Genomic DNA, 21,054 nt, shown 5'->3' on the forward strand with positions numbered 1-21,054 from the left:
TTGTGCTGTTGTCTGTGCCCAATATTGTTTGTACCATGTTTTGTGCTGCTACCACGTTGTGTTGCTACCATGTTGTTGTCATGTTGTGTTGCTACCATGCTGCGTTGTCATGTGTTGCTGCCTTGCTATGTTGTTGTCTTAGGTCTCTATTTATGTAGCGTTTTGTTGTCTCTCTTGTCGTGATGTGTTTTGTCCTACATTTAGATTTTAAATATATATTTTTAATCCCAGGCCTTTTACCTTTTGGTAGGCCATCATTGTAAATAAGAATTTGTTCTTTTTTGCTGCAAAGAAACCAAGAGACATGCTTGGGACAAGAAACACAAGCAATAGACAATAGACAGTTACAAATCTGTCCTTTGGTGTGATGAGTCCAAATTTGAAATTTTTGTTTCCAACCGCCGTATCTTTGTGAGACGCAGAATATGGTAAAATATTGTCTCTGCATGTGTGGTTCCCAACGTGAAGCATGGAGGGGGAGGTGTGAGGGTGTGGGGGTGCTTTGCTGGTGACAATGTCTGTGATTTATTTAGAATTCAATACCCATTTATCCAGAATGGCTATAACAGCATTCTGCAGTGATACGCCATCCCATCTGGTTTGCGCTTAGTGGGATTATATTTTGTTTTTCAACGGGACAATGACCCAACACACCTCCAGGCTGTGTAAGGGCTATTTGACCAAGAAGGAGAGTAATGGAGTGCTGCATAAGATGACCTGGTCTCCACAATCACCCAACCTCAACCCAATTGAGATGGTTTTGGATTATTTGGACTGCAGAGTATGGGAAAAGCAGCCAACATGTGCTCAGCCTACGTGGGAACTCCTTCAAGACTGTTTGAAAAGCATTCCAGGTCAAGCTGGTTGACAGAATGCCAAGATTGTGCAAAGCTGTCATCAAGGCAAAGGGTGGCTACTTTGAAGAATCTAACATATAAAATACATTTAGATTTATTTAACCCAACACTTTTTTGGTTACTACATGATTCCACGTGTTTATTTTATAGTTTTCATGTCTTCATTATTATTTTACAATGTAGAAAATAGTGCAAATAAAGAAAAACCCCTGAATGAGTAGGTGGTCCAAATGTTTGAGTGGTACTGTATATATAATTATATTTGTGTTGGTGGATGGCCAGATGTCTGTTATAAAGTTTTAGCCCTGAAGACCATTCAAAACAAACGACAAGGCTACTTCATCGAAAACAACGCATCACTTGTATAGCATGTTGGACAAATTCAGACAGCTCTGTTTTGGCCCGTTTGCTTCCTTCTTGTTCTAGTGAATACGACCCATGATTGTAGTCCAAAAGAGAAGGAAAAGCTGCGGAATGTGTCTTTATAACGATCTTCAGATAAAAACAGGTGGGGGTGCTTACCTTTTTCCTCCCAGTCTTTAAGGGTGTAGCCTGAAACTCTGTCTTCTAAGTGTATCACATTCATTGCCCTGACACCAGCTCAGCCCTTCAGATAGCACTCCTGTCGACTTTGTGAGAAGACCAACATTTAGTTAGACTTTATCTTTTGAATATGTTGTTATCTGTTGATATGAAAGTTTGTGTAATTGCTAACTCAGTCAAGTGGTAAATTCGCTGTGGAGGTTATGAAGCTATGTGCAGCTGGAGATTCCTTTTCATGGTTTACGAACTACTATGATCAGTGGTTCTGGTAGCAGCATAAAATTACATACAGAATTATTAGAAAGCCAATGAGATTCTAACAGAATCATCCATATTGGTAAAGAAAAGTTGTAATTCTAGAAACAGATCAAATATGGTAAAATATTGTATAAAACAATGAATTTGTAGATATATTGTAATTTGATAGGATATCTGTGGGTACCAGTAACAGTTATAAAAACTGTAAAACAGTGTTTCTCATTGGACAAATTGAATGAATACACTTAGTGAATACATTATTTTTTTACATTAAAATGTTTGGTCCATTTTATGGCATTCTTCTTACTTTTTTTGTACTGGTCCCACATGGGTATCAAACCCACAACCCTTGTGTTGCAAGCACCATGCTCTGCCAACTGAGCCACATGGCACCCCTACAATACAATCCTGTTATCTTTTCTAAGAGCAGATGAGGGCTAGAAAACGAGGAGAGAGGAAGCCACTGTAAACTGTTGACTTCTGTGCGTGCTCAGGCGCACGCTCCCTCGACTGTATCAGGACAGAGAACATGCTCATTGCACTCCAAACAAAAGGCAATGAACAAATATTTTACAAAACTTGTAATTGTTATGAAATTAACCCCAAAAAATTCAATAGTTGTGAACTCAACACCGTAAACAACATAATGAGAACGGTAATTGACTATGGTTAATACATGCATTAACAGAAATGAATGTAAATGACACAGGATTAACGGTACATTTACTTGGCCTACTGGTGTCGTGTCTCTGGCTATCATTAAATGTGCAGACTGTTATTTTATCAAATCAATTCTCTAATTATTACGTGATTAAACTAATCATGTCAATTGAATTAACTAGGAAGTTGGGGCATCACGGAAAATCTTCAGATTACAAAGTTATAATTTTCCAAATATAACTAAATTAGTCTTCTATTAATGAATTATTCTTTCCAAATGTCGTAAATTCTTAATTATCTGACCAAACCCAGCCTAAACTATGAATCATCCATACACCAATTGGCTTAATCATGTATTTACTAACTAACTAAATAATCAAAGAAATGCATACCAAACAAACAGTAGATATTGGTTACTAACAATGATAGGGAAGATCACCAAGTGGACTAAACCGATATGACTGCTTGGTATACAAAGAAAAGGGGGTGTGGACTGATAAAGGAGCGGCAAAGGCTAAATTGATCACTACACACAGTGGATAATTATATTCATTGAAATGCTAATCCTTTGCACATGAACTTTCACTCATTCGGGAATAATTGCAATCAACATATTTACGCCCATATGTCGTTTGTAATGCCCGGGGTGTAGTGGAGGAAAGAGTCAGGCGCAGGAAACAGAAAGTTCAGGGTAGCCATACTTTACACCACACCGGTGAAAACGACGCCAACCCAAACAAATGCGCCAAAACACGGGGAACTAAACAGTAGAGCAAAACACATACACGGACAACCGTGACATACAGTCGTGCACAACAGTACACTGCAAACAATCCTGCACACCCAGCAGGTGGGCCGGCTGGATAATAAAGTCCAACCAATCAATCTAACTAAACACAGGTGTAACTAATAAACAGACAAGGGGGGAAAAGGTTAGAGGCAGCTAGTAGGCCGGTGACGACGACCGCCGCGCCACCCGAACACGAAGGGAAGCCACCTTCGGTAGGAGTCGTGACATCGTTGTTGTCTTCTCTGTTGGAATTGTCGGTCCGTCTGCTGGAGAGTCAGTTCATCAGAGAATCTCTGGTTACTTCCCCAGAAGTCACAATGTCTTTCATGGTTGTAGCTCTAGCTCTATCTGCGGCTCCTGATAACGTCGGTTGTAATGGATACGTCAGGTTTCCATTGTTCTTAGAATAGATGTTTTGGCGGTCGGTGGAAGACCTCTTTATAAGGTTCTAGAAATACAACAAAGTCAAGGAGAGTAGATCTTAGGTCAGCAATTTGAAATCCACTAACTCAGTTAGATTTTCGTACTTGAACTCAAAACGAACAATTGTTATTATCAATCTGTTAATGTTACTCAAATAGGAGAGAGAAAAGTGGTTGGGACAGACCGTCTACTCTCCTAAGGCCCGCTCATAAATCCGGACCTGTCTACAGAGTCACTCGCTTACTTTTAAGGAAACGACTTGTGAGTTTGTGGATGTGTGAGAGTGTGACTCAAACCCTGAGTGGCTGCTGGGGGATGTAAGCGTGGTGGGTGATAACGCCAACTGCATCTTTCTTTTCCCCAACGCAGTTAAGCCAAAACCACGCACCGTTTTTCTGAATAACGGGGCATTCTACAAAGACTTGAGCGCTCTCCAAGTCCGGAAATTAATATCACGAAGCGTGAAATTTCAGTCACTGATTAATAACATTTGCCCTTGTATTTCAAGATTGAAAAATATAATAGCATAATGTGGTGGACCAAACTAGCCATTAACGTCCCTTGACGCTCTAAGACTGAATGATTTGCTAATACATATTTGAGAAATTATGAATAATAAACATATGGTTTGACCTGATAATAGACCGAACTAGTAACGTTAAGTAGCCTAGGTTAACTTAGCTGACCTTCAATTGAGGGAATTCAGCAGAGTTCTCTGAAACATGTTTACAACTCATTGAAACTCTGAAAATAAATACATGGGCAAATGTTACCAAATATGATAATAATAGGCCTGCATTACGGTAGGCAGGCAATTGTTAAATTACACTTTCCATCCTTACCTTGGAAGGTCACTGTCTCTGCGCTGGGAGCGTAGTAGAACGCCTCTCTGAATAACGGACGTGGTTTTGTCTTAACTGCGCTGGGAAAAAGAAAGACGTATGTATATCAGTGACATCAACCAAGATCTGGGGTTAATTTACCACCACCCATTTGAAAGAGAGAGGTCAGTAATTTACAAGGATGCCAGTTTTTCAAAGTCATTCAAATTTTAACTTTGAGTGACCTAAAACATAATTATAGGTTTATAAGGTAGGCTATTAGTACCCTATATGAATCCAAATATGAAAAGTGAAATATTGATATTATATTGTGGTTTATACATTTTTATTAAGTATTTATTTTGATTATAAATATAATATTATATGCATATAGTATTTTACTTTTGTTACATAATTGTTCCTTTCTTCTCCACCCCTTTTCTTAACGTGTCCTGTTCGCCTTCTCGTTAAGTGCTTCCACTTCAGTTTGCAATACTGATCACTGCTGTGCGCCACTCCGGAATTCGGAATGTAGACGCAAAGACGTCTGTCTCCACAATGGAACTGCAATCCGAACTACTCAAGTCCATCTGGTACGCGTTCACATCGCTGGACATGGAGAAATGTGGCAAAGTGTCGAAATCCCAGCTGAAGGTTAGATTTGAAGTGTAATATTTCCAAGTGCTGAACTTTATAATCAGGAAATGGGTGTTGAATTGCTTCTGTGCCTCTGGCGCCAGCATGTTACTCATAGTCTACAATTCACATAATAATATCCACATAATCGTTTTTTTAGATAACCTTATAAACAAACGTTTTGAGGTTTGAAGAGCTGATCAAGATAGCCTTAAAATACATTGTTAGCCTCTTACAAGTTGTTATATATTGGCTATAATACATTATTCAGCGTTAATCTAGGGATGTATACCATTTAGAAAGTAAACAGTCCACCAGTAAAAATAATAATTTGCATGGATCATGCAGGAATACTGCTCATTATGAGAAACATGCAGATGAAAACATTCTCACTGGCACACAGTTTGGATACATTGGTGACTTTAATACATGGATACACCCTCCATGAGTGTGTATTCATGAAACCCTCTTTCAGTGAGTAGTCACAACAGCGGCAGCCTACACACAGAAATGGGAGCATTAAAGTCGGTCGATAGTCACCTATGCCCTCTTTTCAAAGTCCAGGACTGGCCCTCTCCCTTTACTGCAGTCAACTTGTACACATGACAACATATCAGAGTTTACTGTACAACAGAAACAGACGGTGCTGTGTGTTCAGTCATCTTCCCCTTCACTCAGTCTCTGGCCTGTCGAGTTCAAACAAGTTGTGTTCTCCCTTTGGTGAGAATCCCAGGAAATAGCAGGCAGGTGTCCAGACATGCTCACACCGAGGGGGCTGTGTGTGTGTGTGTGTGTGTGTGTAAGTAAGTCAACAGAGGCCTGCCATGTTGTTTACACTGCTTGCTTTGGTTTTTATCATTGACCTCTGTATGATTCATATGATTTGTGATGTTGTGAACTATTTCAGTAACCACTTACATAGTGTATATAAATATAGGAATGGCAGATGTAATATTGACAGTAACATAATACATTTAAAGGGTCATTTTTGGGAGATTATCCTCTCCTCGAATCCTCCGTCCTCTCTCCTTGGTGACCCGGAAACTGCTAAGTTGTAGAGTGGTCGAGGATAGTGTCAATTAGTTTCAAATGGAGGAGTGTCCTCGCACCCTCGATAACGTCCTCCCACCGAAGAAGCAGTATCCTTCGCAGAAGAGTTTTGAAATCCGCCACACCCCCTTTTAAATCAGCTGTTGTTTACTTGGAGATAAGTATGCACATTTAAAAACTATATGCTACATATTATCTATAAATTATCTAGCACAACTAGCTACGTGTGTTTTTTGAATACTTTACACATTTAATTTGGGATTCTATCCCTGGAAATGTCATTTACATGATGACGAGCGAGTGAAGAAGGAGAGTCTAATTTAATTCAAACGTATTGTTTCCACATTTCTTCTCCTCGGTTACCGTTGAGCTTTTTCAAAAGGAGCCCTAGGTGAGGAAAACTGAGGACAGAGCAGTTGAGCGAACCAATTGAGAATCTCCCTTTGACAGGCATTTTCTTCATTTTTCTCTGTGTGTGTGTGTGTGTGTGTGTGTGTGTGTGCGCATGTCGCAGGTTCTCTCCCACAACCTGTACACGGTGTTGAACATCCCTCACGACCCCGTAGCACTGGAGGAACACTTCCAAGACGATGACGATGGACCGGTGTCAAAACATGGCTACATGCCCTACCTCAACAAATACATACTGGCCAAGGTAAACTACCTCAACAAATACATACTGGCCAAGGTAAACTACCTCAACAAATACATACTGGCCAAAGTAAACTACCTCAACAAATACATACTGGCCAAGGTAAACTACCTCAACAAATACATACTGGCCAAGGTAAACTACCTCAACAAATACATACTGGCCAAGGTAAACTACCTCAACAAATACATACTGGCCAAGGTAAACTACCTCAACAAATACATACTGGCCAAGGTAAATTACCTCAACAAATACATACTGGCCAAGGTAAACTACCTCAACAAATACATACTGGCCAAGGTAAACTACCTCAACAAATACATACTGGCCAAAGTAAACTACCTCAACAAATACATACTGGCCAAGGTAAACTACCTCAACAAATACATACTGGCCAAGGTAAACTACCTCAACAAATACATACTGGCCAAGGTAAACTACCTCAACAAATACATACTGGCCAAGGTAAACTACCTCAACAAATACATACTGGCCAAGGTAAACTACCTCAACAAATACATACTGGCCAAGGTAAATTACCTCAACAAATACATACTGGCCAAAGTAAACTACCTCAACAAATACATACTGGCCAAGGTAAACTACCTCAACAAATACATACTGGCCAAGGTAAACTGTCTCAACAAATACATACTGGCCAAGGTAAACTGTCTCAACAAATACATACTGGCCAAGGTAAACTACCTCAACAAATACATACTGGCTACCTCAACAAATACATACTGGCCAAGGTAAACTACCTCAACAAATACATACTGGCCAAGGTAAATTACCTCAACAAATACATACTGGCCAAGGTAAACTACCTCAACAAATACATACTGGCCAAGGTAAACTACCTCAACAAATACATACTGGCCAAGGTAAACTACCTCAACAAATACATACTGGCCAAGGTAAACTACCTCAACAAATACATTCTGGCCAAGGTAAACTACCTCAACAAATACATACTGGCCAAGGTAAACTATCTCAACAAATACATACTGGCCAAGGTAAACTACCTCAACAAATACATACTGGCCAAGGTAAACTACCTCAACAAATACATACTGGCCAAGGTAACCAACCCATCATACCCAATTGAGGATTTTCACATTGAGATTAGTGAATTCCAGTCCATTCAGGAGATGAATTGCATTGCACTTGATCTTAGTTCACCCAAAATTACATATTGGTTTCCTTAACCTGTGAGCAAAACCGAAGCATGCATTGCTGTCTTACCTTGTCCATAGACTGCTTACAGGGTTTTGAAACCAATATGTAATTTAGTCATTTGGGTGAACTATTCGTTTAACATCTAAAACTCTTTACCAGTACTAATGAACAAATTAACCCCTGGTGTGCTGCACCCAGGTCAAAGAGGGTGCATACGACAAGGAGACGTTTGACGACCTGTGCTGGATGATGACCATGAAGAAAAACTACAGACCTAGCAGCGGCCAGGGGGGGCTGCTGTGCTCCCTGAGAGACTGCTTCAAACTTTTCTGTCTCTTCAACCTGCTGTCGGAGGACCACTACCCACTCATCATGATTCCCCAAGAGGTGAGGGGGTTGGCGGGATGAGGGGACCAGGGAGAGACTGACCTCCATTGACACATTTAAATATAAAGCCAGATAGTATCTTTCAGAGAGAAAAGAGATGTACAGGTAGGGAGGAAATAGTTCATCTGAAAAAGAGGGAGAGAGCAGTGGGAAAGGAGGAGAGCTGAAGATGGAGGGAGAATAGAGGGTTAATAGACACATACAGTACTGTATATAAACAGTAAGAGAATAGTCGTAGTTATGCAGTCCAGTGGCCATTTTGACGACATAGTGTGCTTTGATGCTTGCAGTATACAAACTGTATGTTTATCGATTAGCCCCTTGCTCAGTGGAGGCTGCTGAGGGGAGGACGGCTCATAATAATGGTTGAAACGAGCCCGTCCTCCCTAATTATGGTACCACCATCCTCCTGTGCATTTGCTAAAATATCTCTACTCTAGGTCCTTACTTCCTGTTTTCCTCCCACTAAGCAGGAAGTCAGAGTAGAATAAACCAATATGAGGGAGGTTTGGTTTCCTGTTGATAACATCTGCAGGCTTTATGAAGATGTGTTGCAACTTGCTGACCACAGCATTATCCCTTTACTAGATCACTTTCTGAATATGGGTCCCAGCAAATTCACCCATAGAAGGATAAAGATATTTTCTGACTTGTAACACACACACACACACACACACACACACACGCAGGTGGAGTACCTGATGAAGAAAATCTCCACTGCGATGAACCAGGAGTGGGACGGCAAGCCCCTGGAGGACCTGCTATCCCAGGATGCCTCTGTCCAGGAGGAGGGCATGTCGGTGTGGGTGTTCCTGAATCACATGGGCGCCGGGAGGCTGCTGAGGGTCAGCAATGCGGGTGCCTTCAGTCTGGCTCTGGACCAGGTCTTCTTGGAGATGTACCACAATGTCCTCAAGAGGGTGAGTTGGTGGGACTATATGGATGTGGCTCCGGGTGGGGCTGTGTGTGTGGGCTGTTTTTATGTGTGTTTGCGTTGAATGAAATTCACATTACAGGGACAATGATCGATCCATCTCTCTCCCTCTCTCTCTGTCTGTCTCTCTCTCTCTCGCAGGGTTACATGTGGAAAAAGGGACATGTGCGCAGGAACTGGATGGAGCGTTGGTTTGTACTCAGGCCATCCTTCATGGCCTACTACACCAGCGAGGACCTGAAAGACAAGAAGGGAGAGATTCTATTGGACCAGTATTGTGTTGTGGAGGTAATCTTGTTATTCTGGTTCATCTTTCAATCCACAAAACCGGTAGAAAAAATCTTGGCTAGGATAATTTAATTTTTTTTGCTAATGGCTGAGTGAATCGCTACTGTGTACCTGAGACTGAGAAGTACACTATATATACAAAAGTATGTGGACACCCCTTCAAATGAGTGGATTTGGCTAGTTCAGTCACACCCGTTGCTGACCAGTGTATAAAATCCAGCACACAGCCATGCAACCTCCATACACAAACATTGGCAGTGGAATGGTCTTACTGAAGTGCTCAGTGACATTCAACTTGGCACAAGTCAGTTTGTCAAATTTCTGCCCTGCTAGAGCTGCCCCGGTTAACTGTAAGTGCTGTTATTGTGAAGTGGAAACGTCTAGGAGCAACAACAGCTCAGCTGCAAAGTGGTAGGCCACACAAGTTCACAGAACGGGACCGTTAGGTGCAAAAAATCGTCTGTCCTCAGTTGCAACACTCACTACCGAGTTCTAAACTGCCTCTGGAAGCAACGTCAGCAAAATAAGTGTTCGTCTGGAGCTTCATGAAATGGGTTTCCATGGCCGGGCAGCCACACACAAGCCTAAGATCGCCACGCGCAATGTCAGGGGTCAGCTGGAGTGGTGTAAAGCTCGCCGTCACTGGACTCTGGAGCAGTGGAAACGCGGTCTCTGGAGTGATTAATTATACTTCACCATCTGGTAGTCTGACAGACATCTGGGAGAACGCTACATACCCAAATGCATAGTGCCAACTGTAAAGTTAGGTGGAGGGGGAATAATGGTCTGGGGTCATTTTTCACGGTTCGGGCTAGGCCTCTTTGTTCCAGTGAATGGAAATCTTAACGCTGCAGCATTCAATGACATTCTAGACGATTCTGTGCTTTGAACTTTGTGGCAAGAGTTTGGGGAAGGCCCTTTTCATGTTTCAGCATGATGATGACGCTGTGCACAAAGCCAGGTCCATACAGAAATGGTTTGTCAAAATCGATGTGGAATAACTTGACTTGCCTGCACAAAGCCCTGACCTCAAGCCCATCGCACCTTTGTGATGAATTGGAACGCCAACTGCGAGCCAGGCCTATTTGCCCAACATCAGTGCCCGACCTCACTAATGCTCTTCTGGCTGAATGGAAGCAAGTCCCTGCAGCAATGTTCCAACATCTAGTGGAAAGCCTTCCTTAGAAGAGTGGAGGCTGTTATAGCAGCAAAGGGGCGACCAAATCCATAGTAATGCCTGTGGTTTTGCAATGAGATGTTCGACGAGCAGGTGTCCACATACTTTTGGTCATGTTTAGTTTTTTTTTTAATTCAACTTTTATTTCTACAGGGTGGGTCACCATTGAGACCAGGGTCTAATTTACAAGGGATCCCTGTGAACATAGCACCTGGCCTAAATAGGTGTGCGTTTCTTTTTCTTCTAGATCCCTGTGAACATACAATAAATAATATCAATACAATAAATAAAGCAGGATTAATCAAAACAAACACAACTCTCACATCACCTCCCTTAAACTCCATCTAAGCTGTCCAGTGGAGAGCAGTGAGTGTAATTTCAAGGTGACCTGAAGGCCATTCCATGAGCTGGACCTCCAGAAGCAGTCGGTCCAGAGAGCGGGTCTGAAAATGGCTGGATCTTCAGTTAATACGTGAGCTGATGTAGTTGGGGGGAGTCCCTGAAGAACCGCTTTATGTACAAAAAGTAGCCAGTGCTGGACCCTTCTGGTAGTTAGAGACTCCCAGCCAACGGAACTATACAAAATGCAGTGATGTGTACGGAACATTGTCCCCAGTGATAAAAATGAGTGCTGAATGCTAGTTTGAATCTAAAGGTTTTAAAGCAGAGGCTGCCACATGCAAGTACAGCCTTGGCCAAGAGTTTTGAGAATGACACAAATATTAATTTCCACAAATTTTGCTGCTTCAGTGTGTTTAGATATTTTTGTCAGATGTTACTATGGAATACTGAAGTATAATTACAAGCATTTCATAAGTGTCAAAGGCTTTTATTGACAATTACATGAAGTTGATGCAAAGAGTCATTATTTTCAGTGTTGACCCTTCTTTTTCAAGACCTCTGCAATCCGTCCTGGCATGCTGTCAATTAACTTCTGGGCCACATCCTGACTGATGGCAGCCCATTCTTGCATAATCAATGCTTGGAGTTTGTCTGAATTTGTGGGTTTTTGTTTGTGGGATTAAGGTCTGGGGAGTTCCTGTATCACTTTTGCCTTATGACAAGGTGCTCCATCATGCTGGAAAAGGCATTGTTTGTCACCAAACTGTTCCTGGATGGTTGGGAGAAGTTGCTCTCGGAGGATGTGTTGGTGCCGTTCTTTATTCATGGCTGTGTTCTTAGGCAGAATTGTGAGCGAGCCCACTCCCTTAGCTGAGAAGCAACCCCACACATGAATGGTCTCAGGATGCTTTACTGTTGGCATGACACAGGACTGATGGTAGCGCTCACCTTGTCTTCTCCGGACAAGCTTTTTTCCAGATGCCCCAAACAATCGGAAAGGGGATTGATCAGAGAAAATGACTTTACCCCAGTCCTCAGCAGTCCAATCCCTGTATCTTTTGCAGAATATCAGTCTGTCCCTGATGTTTTTCCTGGAGAGAAGTGGCTTCTGTGCTGCTCCTTCTTGACACCAGGCCATCCTCCAAAAGTCTTCGCCTCACTGTGCATGCAGATGCACTCACACCTGCCTTCTGCCATTTCTGAGCAAGCTCTGTACTGGTGGTGCCCCGATCCCGCAGCTGAATCAACTTTAGGAGACGGTCCTGGCGCTTAATGGACTTTCTTGGGCACCCTGAAGCCTTCTTTACAACAATTGAACCGCTCTCCTTGAAGTTCTTGATGATCCGATAAATGGTTGATTTAGGTGCAATCTTACTGGCAGCAATATCCTTGCCTGTGAAGCCCTTTTTGTGCAAAGCAATGATGACGGCAAGTGTTTCCTTGCAGCTAACCATGGCTGACAGAGGAAGAACAATGATTCCAAGCACCACCCTCCTTTTGAAGCTTCCAGTCTGTTATTTGAACTCAATCAGCATGACAGAGTGATCTCCAGCCTTGTCCTCGTCAACACTCACACCTGTGTTAACGAGAGAATCACTGACATGATGTCAGCTGGTCCTTTTGTGGCAGGGCTGAAATGCAGTGGAAATGTTTTGGGGGGGATTCAGTTCATTTGCATGGCAAAGGGGGACTTTGCAATTAATCTGATCACTCTTCATAACATTCTGGAGTATATGCAAATTGCCGTTATACAAACTGAGGCAGCAAACTTTGAAAATTAATATTTGTGTCATTCTCAAAACTTTTGGCCACGACTGTAGATTACATCACCATAATCAAGTACTGGGAGAAGCATTGCTTGAACAATCTTCCTTCTACTTTCCAAAGTCAGGCAGGATTGGTTTCTTTTATAGAAATCATCTTAATTTTCAACTTTCTTGTTGACACAATGTGTGTTTTAACAGGCTGCTTATCATCAATCCAAACACCCAAGTATTTATAATGGAGGACTTGTTCAGTTTGGGCTCCCTTCAATGTGCAAATATGTAGGTCCTCAAAGTTAATATTACGAGACCTGGAGAACAACATAAACTTGGTTTTATTAGCATTTAGCACTAGTTTAAGATCAGTAAGCAATTTTTGAATGGAGTCAAAACCATGCTGAAGGTTATGAATGGCCTGCTGTTAAGAGGGGGAACAGGAGTAAATAACTGTATCATCCGCATAGAGATGAATGTTACAGGTTTTAACAGAGAGACCAATATTATTTATAGAAATATTGAAGAGAACAGGGCCAAAAATCGACCCCTGCGGTAAACCTTTCACAATATTGAAGAAGCTAGATTTGATACCGTCAGTACAAGTTGTGTCCTGTCCATTAGATAGTATTGAACCAACTGCAAGATGCCTGACCTAGCATATTTCACACAACCTTTGTACAAGTAAGAAATTGTCAGCAGTATCAAATACTATTGACAGGTCAATAAATAAGGCATCACAATGATTTTTTTATGGTGTAAACAATATAGCACATCATCTAGACAAGTGTAGCTGCTGGTACAGCACTATGTCTGTTAATCTGTCTGCATATTTCAAGATATGGCATATGGGGATGTAGTGAGATACCCAAAGGGCTGGATGATTCTCTTGTCATCACTCATCTTGAAAAAAGGTATACTATATTTAACAAAAATATCCACCTGACTGGTGTGGCATATCAAGAAGCTGATTAAACAGCATGATTATTACACAGGTGTACCTTGTGCTGAGGACAATAAAAGGCCACTCTGAAATGTGCAGTTTTGTCACACCGCACAATGCCACAGATATCTCAAGTTAAGGGAGCATGCAATTGGCATGCTGACAGCAGGAATGTCCACTAGAGCTGTTGCCAGATAATGTAATGTTTATGTATCTACCATAAGCCGCCTCCAACGTTTTAGAGAAATTGGCAATACGTCCAATCGGCCTCACAACCGCAGACCACATGTAACCACGCCAGCCCAGGACCTCCACATCCGGGGACCTTGACCTGCGGGATCGTCTGAGACCAGCCACCCAGACACTTGATGAAACTGTGGGATTGCACAACTGAAGAATTTCTGCACAAACTATCAGAAACTGTCTCTGGGATGCTCATCTGCATGCCTGTTATCCTTACCAGGGTCATGACCTGACTGTAGTTCAGCATTGAAACCAACTTCTGTGCCTAGAAGGCCAGCATCCCGGAGTCGCCTATTCACTGTTGACGTTGAGACTGGTGTTTTGCGGGTACTGTTTGATGAAGCTGCCAGTTGCAGACTTGTGAGGCGTCTGTTTCTCAAACTAGATACTCTACTGTACTTGTCTTCTTGCTCAGTTGTGCACCAGGGCCTAGCGTAAATCTGCCATTATTACCAAGGTTCACATTTTGGACTAGACATTCAAATTGCATAGGGACAGAGGTAGTGAGAGATACAGAAACATTTAAGTTGTCCTTTGTAAATATGGCGACTCCTCTGTCAGATCCAAAACATTATAACCAGCCAGAGACACATCAGTATCCAGTCTTATTTAGCCAAGTTTCCCTCAACCCCTCCCATCTATCTCTGAATACCATCCAGTTTTGATTTCTATTTGCCATATATTTTTAACTGTGCTGTTTCACTAAAGTCCTGAACCTATATACATTTTACGGACAAGGTATATTTTTGCATTAGTTATCTTGTTTTTGCCATACATTTTTCAACTGTGCTATGATGTTTCACAAAAGTTCTGAACCTTTCTATTTTCAAAGTTTCTACAGATTGTAAATTAAATATATATTTTTTTGCTAAAAGTATTATTATATTATTGATTGTCTATGACTTTTCAAGTCACTCAGCAGTGCTATCTGCAGAGTTAGCTCCAGGTAAATGTTGCAATTCTTTAACCTTTCCTGGACCTGTGACCAAAAACAAGCTACATATGGATAGTACCAAAACAAATGATCTAATGATTCTGTCTTTTTGCAGCAAAGTCTGCAGAGCTGGGATGGTTTTATCCCCCATATATACACTGCTCAAAAAAATAAAGGGAACAGTTAAACAACACAATGTAACTCCAAGTCAATCACACTTCTGTGAAATCAAACTGTCCACTTAGGAAGCAACACTGATTGACAATAAATTTCACATGCTGTTGTGCAAATGGAATAGACAACAGGTGGAAATTATAGGCAATTAGCAAGACACCCCCAATAAAGGAGTGGTTCTACAGGTGGTGACCACATACCACTTCTCAGTTCCTATGCTTCCTGGCTGATGTTTTGGTCACTTTTGAATGCTGGCGGTGCTTTCACTCTAGTGGTAGCATGAGACGGAGTCTACAACCTACACAAGTGGCTCAGGTAGTGCAGGATGGCACATCAATGTGAGCTGTGGCAAGAAGGTTTGCTGTGTCTGTCAGCGTAGTGTCCAGAGCATGGAGGCACTACCAGAAGACAGGCCAGTACATCAGGAGACGTGGAGGAGGCCGTAGGAAGGCAACAACCCAGCAGCAGGACCGCTACCTCCACCTTTGTGCAAGGAGGAGCAGGACGAGCACTGCCAGAGCCCTGCAAAATGACCTCCAGCAGGCCACAAATGTGCATGTGTCTGCTCAAACGGTCAGAAACAGACTCCATGAGGGTGGTATGAGGGCCAGACGTCCACAGGTGGGGGTTGTCCTTACAGCCCAACACCGTGCAGGACGTTTGGCATTTGACAGAGAACACCAAGATTGGCAAATTTGCCACTGGCGCCTTGTGCTCTTCACAGATGAAAGCAGGTTCACACTGAGCACGTGACAGACGTGACAGAGTCTGGAGACGCACTGGAGAACGTTATGCTGGTGCGGTTGGCCCTGGGTTCCTCCTAATGCAAGACAATGCTAGACCTCATGTGGCTGGAGTGTGTCAGCAGTTCCTGCAAGAGGAAGGCATTGATCCTATGGACTGGCCCGCCCGTTCCCCAGACCTGAATCCAATTGAGCACATCTGGGACATCATGTCTCGCTCCATCCACCAACGCCACGTTGCACCACAGACTGTCCAGGAGTTGGCGGATGCTTTAGTCCAGGTCTGGGAGGAGATCCCTCAGGAGACCATCCGCCACCTCATCAGGAGCATGCCCAGGCGTTGTAGGGAGGTCATACGGGCATGTGGCCACACACACTACTGAGCCTCATTTTGACTTGTTTTAAGGACATTACATCAAAGTTGGATCAGCCTGTAGTGTGATTTTTCCACTAATTTTGTGTGTGACTCCAAATCCAGACCTCCATGGGTTGATACATTTGATTTCCATTGATAATTTTTGTGTGATTGTGTTGTCAGCACATTCAACTATGTAAAGAAAAAAGTAGTTAATAAGAATATTTCATTCATTCAGATCTAGGATGTGTTATTTTAGTGTTCTCTTTATTTTTTTGAGCAGTGTATATATAAAATGTAATTGGTTGCAAGAATTTTGTATAATAATGTAAATGGAACAATTTTAAGTTTTGAATCCGGCGTCGTTTTGTGTATCAGTTCATAAACCATGTGCCATGGAATTGGTATATCGAAAATCACTTTCCAACTATTTTGCAATCTATATGTTACAGCTGTCCATTTTTGGTCCTTAAATGAAACTGGTATACTTTTTTATTTATCAGAATTTTATTTAATCACTTTTGGTCTTTAATGCAGGGCCGACAGACAAGTTCCTTACTGTTTCCCTCTTCCATTTTTGTGGTTTCAGATATTACCAGAGTGTCCAAATTGGTTTGAGAGGTCAGAGTTCAAGATCAAACTTCTGGCATTTACATGAATCAGTCCAACACCACAGCTGCAGGATTTCATATCAGTCTAATATCAGCACACTATGCTCAGTTGGTAACCCCTTATTTGAAAATACCATAGAGTTAGCTTGAATTGGTATAGATACAAGCTTGTCTAGATCTGTACCATTGGGCCTATATTTTGAACTAGGATGTGGATTACAACAAGAGTCAATGAGGGTTACCTGTTGCGAGCCTGATGCTAATGCTGATCATTTATGGTTGGGATTAGCTGAGCGGAACTTGGGGTCTTGATAAGTCAATGTCACCCTGGTAGTCAACCACCAGTTGTCCTCTCTTTGTCTTAGGCTATTCCAGACAGGGATGGGAAGCGTTGTCTCTTTTGTGTGAAGACCACCAGCAAGACCTATGAGATGAGTGCTGCCGACCAGAGACAGAGAGTGGAATGGACCCAAGGTGAGGGGATGTGAACAAGTGTAACGCCCTGCCTGAGACACAAGCCTAATTGTCGTCCCCGGACCAAGAGGATATCCTGTTAACCTAATGGTTAAAACATTTGGTTGGCACGCGGGAGACCCCTCGGTTGAAAAGCATTAGGGAAAGAACATTTTTTTCTGATTCTCCTGTGTGTGTGTGTGTGTGTGTGTGTGTGTGTGTGTGTGTGTGTGTGTGTGTGTGTGTGTGTGTGTGTGTGTGTGTGTGTGTGTGTGTGTGTGTGTGTGTGTCCGTGTCCTCTTTCTCCCCAGCCTTGCAGACTGCCGTCCGTCTCCAGGGTGAGCGCAAGTCCTCCCTGCACCAGGAACTAAAGCTGAAGAGGCGGGTCCAGCGCAAGCACAGTCAACAGGAGCGTAGCCTGAGTGCCAGCAGCAGCCGCGGCAGCCAATCAGAAGAGCTTACCATTCAAGATCTGGAGAGGGAAAAGGAACGGCAAGGACAGGAGATAGAGAGTATTATTCAGGTGAGCAGGAGGGAGAGAGAGTGAGAGAAATGATGAGTGGGGGGAAAGAGGGGGTAATGCATACATAGTATACAGTACCTAACATGACATGTAGGATGTATTTGTGTCCCACAGCACCAGCGAGAGGTGGAGGCACGGCGTAGGGAGGAGGAGGAGAAAGAGAGGGAGCAACAGAAGGAAGTCCAGAGAGAGTTGGAGAGACAGCTAGAGGAGGCAGAGAAGGTGAGATCATGTACTGAAGAATGAGGTGTGTGTGTGTGTGTGTGTGTGTGTGTGTGTGTGTGTGTGTGTGTGTGTGTGTGTGTGTGTGTGTGTGTGTGTGTGTGTGTGTGTGTGTGTGTGTGTGTGTGTGTGTGTGTGTGTGTGTGTGTGTGAATGCATTCGGTGTACATGTATTTGTGCCTGATTGCCTGTCTGCGTGTGTTCCCCAGTTGCGGGAGAGCATGCAGGCTGAGATGGCAGAGAAGGAGAAGGAGGCCGAGCAGCAGAGGAAGCGGATCCAGGAGCTGGAGCTGACCCAGCAGAAACTGGAGGCTGCTCTCAACACAGAGATACAGGCCCACATGGAGGAGGAGAGAGTCAGGCTGGAGCTAGAAGGGTAACACACCTACACAAACTTATTTCAACACGGAGATACTGGCCCACATGGAGGAGGATATAGTCAGGCACACACATGCGCGCACACACACACACACACACACACACACACAGGCACGGCTGCAAGACTAAAGTCACGGATCAGATCACCAAACGTCCCTGTCTATTGCATTAGAATGGTCTTCTGTGTCCTTATATCCCTCAACCTCTCTCCTATCTATCATTGTCTCCCTTTCTACTGTCTCTACCATTGTCCTCCTTCCTCTCGTCTCCCAGGGTACTGCAGGCAGAGGAGGAGAAGAGCAGGCAGTGTCTGCTCCTCCAGGAGCAGCAGGAGGCATCCCGCCACTTCAGCCCCACGGAGGAGGCCCCAAACGGAGCTAAGGAAAAGCGGCCGGCCCCCTCTGCCCTCCACTATGCCTCCCAGGAGCTCCAGAGCCTCCGAGAGACCCGAGAGAGGAGTCACCAGCACCTGGAGGTGAGAGCAAGGAGATGAGAGGTGGAGGAGAAGAGGTGGCAGGAGGTGAGGGGAGAGCAGGATAAAGATCCATGTTCAGGATCTTTTTATTTGGGAACTACAGTGGACTTAAGGCAGCCATAATTTCCACATTGAAAACGCTTTATAGGATTATTTGCAGGTGGAATCGTTGCATAGGGCACCTGTAAGTCAATAACAGACAGTAAATGATAGATGGTAAAACAAAGTGCAACTGACATCAACTTTGTAACTAGCAGTATGTTCTCATGTCCTTGTTTCCTTCTCTCTGGGTCTGTAGGAAGTTCAGGAGAAGCTTCGTAAAGCCAGCAACCATGTCCGACACTGGAACGTTCAGCTCAACCGCCTAATGAAACCCATCGCACCTGGGGGTAATGCTCTGCCATGTCTCTCTCTCTCTCTCTCTCTCTCTCTCTCTCTCTGTCTCTCTGTCTGTGTGTGTTGCAATAAAAAAAAATACTACAATAAGAAATAATATTTGATGGACAGTCAATAAAATATACTAAATATGGTATGCCATATCTTTTGCTAGACAAGTTATCATCGTTGTCAGCGAAAATCACCTGCCCCAAACAGGAGGGTGCGTTAGCCAGCAGTGAGTTTATCGCTAAACTCCAACCAAGAGCCAATCAAGAAACTCAGCAAATACTTGAGAGCCAATCGGCTACAGAAGAGAAAGGGCTAAAGGAACAGGTGGAAGCTATCACCCTGTCAGAGCCTGGGGGATCACGATGTGTCATGGGTAAATTGTGACTGACTCACTGACTGATCTACAAATAATATTGTAGTTATTTATGATGCAAGGATCTTTGCAGATCAGTCATTCAGTAGTCTGTACTGTTGGCTGCAATGTCGAACATTCCCAGTTGTTTTACATGTCAACAGTCTGGCCGAGTTCCTGCCCGACTAGATGTGCAGGTGTTGCATTGCATCAATCAATGGTTGCGTGCTACATCATCGACTGTGCAGTCGGGCATCAGATTTCTACATCATATGAGGTGCTGAGCTGATCTGTTAAATACCAATCCAGGCTTTGTAAGATCTGGAACGTAGTCGGGGAGGAACCTGACCTCTACCAATGGTAGTGCTGACTAGGAGATTAGTAGGATCTGTAAGAAATAAATTGATCGAGGAGATGCTACCTGTGCAATAAGAATGCTAATTTTAGTATCTTCCTTCACAAAAAATCTTCCGTTCCGTATGAACATGACCAATGATGAGGACTATGATTCTTGGCAGGTGGACCCAGTAGCCTATACACTACTTCAAGAACTGAGAAACACCTCATCAACCAACTGACTGTTCAGATTTCCATCTTGCTAAGGGACAACAGTCATTGTAAATGATAGAATACCAAGCATAAACGACAGGTTTGAATTTCTGTACAAAAGAAATGTGCGTACTAGTATGTAGTGTGTGAACAACGTGATTGCTCTTCTCCATTTGATACAAGGCTGTCTAATAAACCCATGTATGCCATTTTTTGTCAGGAAAGGAAAAGTGTCATGTCATGAAAAATCGGGACACGCAAATATGTACAGTCCCCTTTTGAATTAGGCCTAATATTCAGCACAACTTTTATTTTTGAAATTCAATCTCTTTGAAATAATGTCTTAAATCCTTTTGAAAAATACGTCTGTGGCTTACATATACCCATACCGATGCCTAATATATGTAACATATGTACTAATATTTAAAATAAATATATCTAAATACATGTCTTACTATATGTGACATATGTACATGAGTATCACACATCATACAGAATATCGAGTGGTTGATGTTTTTTCGATACCGAGGTAAAGACAGTCTCAAGTTGGATATTCGATGGATATTCGCGCTTTCAAACCTCAATAGCTTTCAAACCACAAATAAGTGTCATTATGTTGAAAAAATTGCATACACCATTGCACAGGTCTTATTTTCACGAAACATGTGGAAATGTGAGCAGCATTTTGTATTCCTAGTTGAATTAGTTAGAGCGTAAACAAAGTACAAAGGTTTTTACATATACATTTCAATAGCTCATTGGTATTGTGATCTACCTGACTCAAACAAGGTTCAGAATGTCCACTCAGTGAGCCTACACATTGCACACCCTTTAGTTAGTCAATTTTACACCGCGTGATTTTACAGTACACAAACAAGAGCGTGCAATATAGAAGGGTACATTCTGCACCATGTTTGAAGTCACTAGGTCACATGACCAAGGAGCCATTGAAATTTTA

The 21,054-nt window shown here is 42.8% G+C and overlaps 1 protein-coding gene and 1 long non-coding RNA gene across 2 annotated transcripts; one reads left to right on the forward strand and one right to left on the reverse strand.

Moving 5' to 3' along the window:
- Positions 1–1,827: 1,827 nt before the first annotated feature.
- LOC110490558 lies at positions 1,828–5,741 on the reverse strand. The gene is made up of 3 exons (XR_002468721.2): positions 5,529–5,741; positions 4,374–4,453; positions 1,828–3,556 (listed from the first exon to the last, which is right to left on the reverse strand). It is a non-coding gene; the product is annotated as an uncharacterized LOC110490558 (long non-coding RNA).
- On the forward strand, positions 4,817–20,543 carry LOC110490557 (differentially expressed in FDCP 6). Its single transcript, XM_021563979.2, has 12 exons — positions 4,817–5,006; positions 6,553–6,693; positions 8,068–8,256; positions 8,946–9,176; positions 9,332–9,478; positions 17,123–17,231; positions 17,522–17,733; positions 17,848–17,955; positions 18,165–18,331; positions 18,607–18,808; positions 19,107–19,197; positions 19,359–20,543. The coding sequence occupies exons 1-12, from the start codon at positions 4,911–4,913 to the stop codon at positions 19,577–19,579; spliced, it is 1,914 nt and encodes a 637-aa protein (XP_021419654.2). The 5' UTR covers positions 4,817–4,910; the 3' UTR covers positions 19,580–20,543.
- The last annotated feature ends 511 nt before the right edge of the window (positions 20,544–21,054 follow it).

This window comes from Oncorhynchus mykiss, chromosome 15 (genome assembly GCF_013265735.2).
Source record: "Oncorhynchus mykiss isolate Arlee chromosome 15, USDA_OmykA_1.1, whole genome shotgun sequence".
Classification (NCBI taxonomy): Eukaryota; Metazoa; Chordata; class Actinopteri; order Salmoniformes; family Salmonidae; genus Oncorhynchus; species Oncorhynchus mykiss.

Bases quoted from the DNA above. Each gene is read 5' to 3' on its own strand.
- LOC110490557 (XM_021563979.2), top strand. From the start codon at position 4,911: ATGGAACTGCAATCCGAACTACTCAAGTCCATCTGGTACGCGTTCACA. The intron at 17,956-18,164 runs GTGAGATCATGT...TGTGTTCCCCAG, and splicing joins AGCTAGAGGAGGCAGAGAAG to TTGCGGGAGAGCATGCAGGC. The intron at 18,809-19,106 runs GTGAGAGCAAGG...CTGGGTCTGTAG, and splicing joins GGAGTCACCAGCACCTGGAG to GAAGTTCAGGAGAAGCTTCG.